Genomic DNA, 6,550 nt, shown 5'->3' with positions numbered 1-6,550 from the left:
CGTGCTCTTGACCCATCTCGCACGAGGGCACGCATATACTCACAAAAAGAGATAGAGGTACACATTCGCACTCACTCTCATACACACTCACTCACATATAGAGACACACACACACACACACACACACTCGCTGTCACACACATATACACACACAGACACATAGACACAGAGAGATATATATATATATATATATATATATATATATATATATATATATATATATATATATATATATATATATATATATATATATATATATATATATATATATATATATATATATATATATATATGTATGTATACTCGTTTGTGTGTGTGTGTGTGTGTTTCCGGATATTTGTGGTCGGCATAACTTTAGAACCTCAGGATACATGCAGATGTTGTGCAATGCCTCACTCCGCCCACCAGGGATGACAGATGATGTATTCATATTATAGATATATAATAGGTAAACAAACCTGCGGTCGTCGTCGTCGTCATCGACGAACTCGTCGGCTGTGTCGGGTTGCAGCTCGGCGTGTTTCCGGACGCCGCGGATCACGGAGAGCGCGTCGAACTCCTCCTCGTCGCTTTCGTCCTCGTCTGAAGACCCTTCCTGGGCCTCGGACGAGTCGTCGAAATAAGAAGTACCACCAGTAGGTTCCCGGGACTTGGCGGCGGTAAATCCACTGAACACCGGCAGGGTCGGCAGGAACCCGCTGTCGGGAACGCCCCCGTCCTCCCCGGACCGCAGTCCGCGGAACGCCAGCAGCTCCAGGTCCTCCTCGGGGGGACCCCCCTCCTCCTCCCGCCAGGACGCGCTGCTTCCGTCCGCTGCCGCCAGGCGGACCCCTCCCCCGGCCAGCAGTAGCACCAGCGCCGCCACGCACACCGCCTCCCCCACCTGCCGTGCCGCCATCCTGCGGAGAGAGAGAGAGAGGAAATAAGGAACACGCGGGAGTCAGACCCGTGACCTCCGCACCTCGCCCCGTCAGCACCGCTATCTTAATGTGTCCCCGTCATCCCTGGGGTCACGGACTGGCACGCAGACACGCGGACAGGTATGCAGAGCTGATGTGTTACTCACACATACAGGTATGCAGGGTTGATGTGTTACTCACGCGAACAGGTATGCAGAGCTGATGTGTTACTCACACACATCTCCTACCAACCCGTGTACAACACACATACATCACGCAGACACGCGGACAGGTATGCAGGGTTGATGTGTTACTCACGCGAACAGGTATGCAGAGCTGATGTGTTACTCACATACATCTCCTACCAACCCGTGTACAACACACATACATCACGCAGACACGCGGACAGGTATGCAGGGTTGATGTGTTACTCACATCTCCTACCAATTCCCATACATCACTCAAAACACACATACATCACTCACAACACACATACGTCACTCAAAACACACATACACCGTTCACAACACATGCCATTATTCACACCACACATACACCAGTCATAACACACGCATACTTCACTAACAACTAATAACACACATGCATCATAAAAACACATTACAACACACATACATCATAAGATACACTCAAAACACACATATATCATAAAACACTTCAATTCACAAAACATAGAGTACATCATAAAACCCAGACGATCCCTAACCCTACCACATCAACCCTACCACATCCCACATCACCAGATACGCTGGGTTGACATGTTACCCATACCACCTGCCAGCTCACATCCACAGCACATATACTAGTACATCACAAAACAACGACGAACGTGATCTCCAAGCAGATACTACGGTAGCATTATATAGTAGCAAAAGCTGGCAGAGGAGTGAAGCCTGCCTAGGAGTGTTACGCTACCGGTGCCCGTTTGACTCCATTTGGCCGGCTATACAGTACTCATTGGCCAGCTTTGATACTATCTTACGACACCGTAGGATCTGCTTGGAGACTACGGCGAACTTGTTTTATAGCCAAGAAATATTTTACCCTAACTCCAGACCACAAGACATGCGGGGTTGACATGTTCCTTATACCGCCTGCTAACTCATATCCACAGCACACATCCATCATAAAACGCACCCGTACCCTCTGTCACACAGCGCTCATACTGTATCACACAACACACGAACATCCTAACACACAGACGAGCGTGTTCTATACAGACAGGAAATCTGTGAAAGTAAGAATAAAAGGTGCCCAACCATCAGCCCCAACCAGTCCAATCCCTACTCCATTATCGTATTTTTAAAAAGTGGTCAAATATATGTCCTTCGAACTAACGTTAACCAGTCGCCCAACGTTATACTTCTCGTAACAAATTACTCACCCAATTTCTGCACTTGTTTCAAGTGGAAACTAAAAAAAAACACCCGAGCCATAAAAGAAATGAAAACTGGACGTAACACACGTGGAGCCTAGTGCACAAATATCTGAAGCGAAACTCATTAAAGCTTTAGAGGGAAAGAGCGGAAACCAAACCTTACCAGATAACGCAAACTCCCGTGTGTATCACAGTTTTACGTGCGTCCAAGGCGAAGTGATGATTTGTTGGCCTATCACTAGATATAACCCCCCTTCACACCGTACACGGGGATATCACGTGCAGAGAGTAGGTGTCTCTTCCCTTGCAGAGGATCCCGCCTCAAACAGACTGAAGGCCCCTTCACTCATCGGGCAGGCGCGCCAGAACCTTGGGGTCCTTGGTTGGCAGCGCGAGCCGCACCATTCCTCAGACGACATCGCGAGGAGAACCCCATTAGAGAAGATGTGACCCGAGGACCCCTCACCAACCTCTCCACAGTTTACACAAGCCGCGCTCGCTCGGTGGACTCGAGAAACCGTTCCAAGTCGACCTCCGAACTACACGCCTTCCTTACTCAATAAACTACAAACTAAACTTCCTGCCAACCCATTTCTCTCTCTCTCTCTCTTTCTCTTTCTCTCCCTCTCTCGAGACGGGGGAATCGTGTAGACAAAATAAACAGGCTATGTGACATGTGCAAACAAGGCTCACTGAAAGCCAAGCAGCCACAACGGCGAGAACAATCGCCAACAATCGTCCTTGAATTGGAGCCTATCAGAAGCACTGATTCCCCCGCCCGGCCTTTTGGTCGCGCGCTGACCCCGGGAGCTCTATCGGCAGGCTCCGCGGCGCTGGCGCCCGCTTATCCCTCTAGAACCGTCAATTTGAAAGGGTATTATTGTGTTGGTGCTGCGGCGATGGGCAGGGATGCCGGGACGTCCGCCCCTGTCGCCTAGAAACTCGGGAGCAACGCCCCGTGGCCGGGACACAAGTCCGACGTAACCTATATATTTTATAAATATTGATTCTCAACATTAACAAATCATCGTTTGACGCACCATCAGCCAAACGTTCAACAATCCGTTCTCACCGGCATCAGTTGCCATTGCAGGTTCACTCTTCATTCATGTCGATCCGAGTCGACAGCTTTGGAAGCAGTTCTTAGTTACGTCTTTACAATCAGACCCCTGTAATGAGCTCTATTTCCATCAACGCACACACATACATACATACGCGCGCACACACGCACATACATACATACACACACACACACACACATCCACAGAAAATAGACTTAGCGGTAGAGTTGTATAATAACCAAACCTCCAATAAAACTTAGATTTCAGAAAGACAAGTGAACAGTACAGGAACAGTAAAACAGAAAAGTACAGAAAGAAATGAAAAAGAAAACAAAGAAAACATTAAGTATATGTTTAAGTCAACACCCGAGTCTCTTCCGACTGTTCTCTGAGACCACGGCGGTGGCACGTCACTGACAGTGTGACCGGCATGTGCGGCATAGTGTACGTTCGGTCACCCCTAAAACAATGTGCCCCTTCCATTCCGCACAGTCACCCCTCAACGTGTTTCCCTTGGAAGGAACGTGTAGTACTTGTTAGATAGAGAGAGAAGAAAAGAAAAGAGAAGTACAAAAACAGAGCGGCATTGCCTTACCTTTTCCCCTGGCTGGTCCTACAGCGCGCGCCCGTACAGTGGCTGCTGAATTAGCGGTGTGAGCTCTGCGGTTAGTCCTTAGCGTGGCGCGGTGTGGAGTGAGAGCACACACGAGCCTTGCCTGTACTGCCTGTCACGTCCTGACCGTCCAGGAAGTCGGAGAGCTAGTTCTGCGGGCGCGCCGCTGCCAACAGTTTAAATAGTGCTTTACATGCGCATTGAAATGAAGAAGTTTATTGAAGCAGCGCCGCCGTGGCGCGGGGACAACGCATGACCGCTCAAGTCTGGGAATTTTATCTCTGCGGAGCCGGGACCGATTGGCTGTGTGGCTGATTAAGGCTTGCCACCCCCTAGAACGGCGTCACGGCGCTCAGGCCGGCCGTTATCGCGCTCAGGATCTCCCCCGGTGGAAAGCACGCACCCCGGCACCCATCAATTACCGGCCCGGGCCATTCACAACCCTCCCCGCCACGCACCGTGACGTGGCGCGGCGACGTCAGGCGTCCCCTCCCCCCTGTCGCCGTGCGTGCGTCGGCGTGACGACGGGACGGCGGCGGCGACTGTCTCCGTCTGCGGCGGGACACCTGACGGCTCGCCCGCTCGCTCTCAGCTCGCGCTCCGCTGTCAGTGGATATACAAGTTGTGTCTGTGATAGCAACTCATGTATGTTTTCCTAGAATTACCAAGGCGCCAGGGCTTCAACGGGCACGCCGCGACTGTTTCCGCGGGAGGACGACTGACAACTCCCGACCGGGGGCGAGCGTGCGGCCCTGTTAGAGAGGGGAAAACGGCTTCACGGTTTACCTTACCATCCCCAGATATCATCAACAGCGTAAAGGTCTAATCTAACATAACGGTCACCCACTTTTATAAAGAGTTCACGACCAGCAAGTCTTGAGCTACACAGCACACACACTCACTCACTGCTTCTCTTCCTAACTACAGGTCCGAAAGCAGAAACCTTTCATTTATTATACGTACAAAATGTGTAGGTTACATCCAAGCCCCCCCCCACACACACACACACACGCACACAAAAAATTAGAAGACTGTGGTACACTTAAAAGACTCCATTGTTTTGCAAGAGCATTAAACTGAGCATTAAAGAACTTGGCACGTTGATTTGTTTCGTAAGTGCGGGGGCAAGACCACGTACAGATCGCGTGTCGTCGTGTCTGCAGTTCATTCTCCTGAGGAGTAGAGGGCGCTCTTGCAAGGTGTAGGTAGGCGTCATCCCGCTTTTTAATACCTCTATGGGATCCGCAGGTTATCTTGTATCCGAAAATAATATCATCAGGCTGGTAGATCATAGGAGGGTCAGTATGGGGGGTCCTGACAACGATTTACGCTGAATTCAGGAGAACCCCCTACGTATTATGCTAAATCAAGGAAGGCTATTACGCTAAATTTCGTCACCTTGCTACGATTTACGTAGATAAGATGGTTTTCCCTACGAATTACGGGAAATAAAATAGGCTGCCTACGCCTTACGTAAAAGAGCATGCAGACCCTCTCATAGGACAGAGGAGTTTTCTTTTGCACGAACAGCTTTTCTCACCTGCTGACGTTTCGATGTCTGCCAGACATCTCTCTCAGAGCTTCTCAAAACGCCGAAACGTCAGCAGGTGAGAAAAACTGGTTGTGTAAAAGAAAACTCTTATTTCCTAGGTTATCTTGTACTTTGTGACCACGTTTCCCTCGCTACACAAGAGAAATCTGGGCTAGCTGGCAGAGAGTGATTTGTGTTGGAAAGCTCTCAGACAGACTCGGCGTCTGAGCGCCCCGTCTTGACGGAGTTTACAGCTAACCCAAGACCGGCGAGCCGCCGCGGTGGCGACGCGCGCTAAGCCGAGACGAGATGCGCCCTGGCGGGAAAGCAGAGAAAACTATTAATTATCCGCGCGAAATTAGCCGTCGCTCAGATGCGCCGCAGACTGATCGCTTTCAAAATATTTACCGTGGAGCGCTGCCGGGCCGCCCCTGGGGAGCAGGCGGGCGGTGTCGCGTCCCGCCCCGCCCCGCTGGTCGTAACGACCCGATAATTGTTTATCCGCCACCTCTTGTGGATCGTCGACCAATTATCGTCTCCGCGATAAAAACCGGTGCAAACACGAATCCCCGCCCACCCATTTCTTCAGTTTGCACACAAGTTCGCTGATCTCCAAGCAAGCAGATGTGTGAGGACCCTAATCTCCAAGCAGATCCTTCGGTTGCATAAGATAGTATCAAAAGCAGGCAGACTTGAGGCTTGAGGCTTTATTTTCGTCCATTAGCAGAGAGATACAAACATATTTCAATGCTAGTCTTCCTGGACTGAACTTAAAATAGGGGAGTGAAGCTGGCCTAGGACTAGTGTTTAGCTACAAGGCAAATGGACACCTTTTGGCTGACTACATTCCTTGGCCAGTTTGGTGCTATTTCATGCCATTGTAGGATCTGCTTGGAGATTAAAAGGACTCCAATTTTCAGCACAGACCTGCTAGCAGTCGTCGGCGTTTATTGTTGGGGACTAGCTTTGATTTGCGACGTTCAACACGGTAGCCTCCATAGCAGGCTTTCTGGGGCCTTTTTTGGCTCATAATACACTTTTGCTGGCCAA

The 6,550-nt window shown here is 50.0% G+C and overlaps 1 protein-coding gene across 2 annotated transcripts in view; it reads right to left on the bottom strand.

The window, feature by feature from the left end:
- LOC118424275 overlaps nt 1-4,732 on the bottom strand; it is a 6,571-nt gene extending 1,839 nt beyond the window's left edge. The window contains exons 1-2 of one of the 2 annotated variants that reach the window (XM_035832822.1): nt 3,952-4,732; nt 459-899 (exon numbers count right to left, since the gene is read on the bottom strand). In XM_035832822.1, the coding sequence (XP_035688715.1) occupies nt 459-898 (440 nt within the window). In that variant the 5' untranslated portion in view covers nt 899; nt 3,952-4,732. Of the gene's footprint in view, nt 1-458; nt 900-2,458; nt 3,354-3,951 lie in introns of those variants that run through there. The other variant, XM_035832828.1, reaches the window with a different exon arrangement.
- Between the last annotated feature and the right edge of the window lie 1,818 nt (nt 4,733-6,550).

Source organism: Branchiostoma floridae, chromosome 1 (genome assembly GCF_000003815.2).
Source record: "Branchiostoma floridae strain S238N-H82 chromosome 1, Bfl_VNyyK, whole genome shotgun sequence".
Lineage (NCBI taxonomy): Eukaryota > Metazoa > Chordata > Leptocardii > Amphioxiformes > Branchiostomatidae > Branchiostoma > Branchiostoma floridae.
Note: the sequence above shows the minus strand (reverse complement) of the source record. Positions and strands in the feature narration are given on the sequence as shown.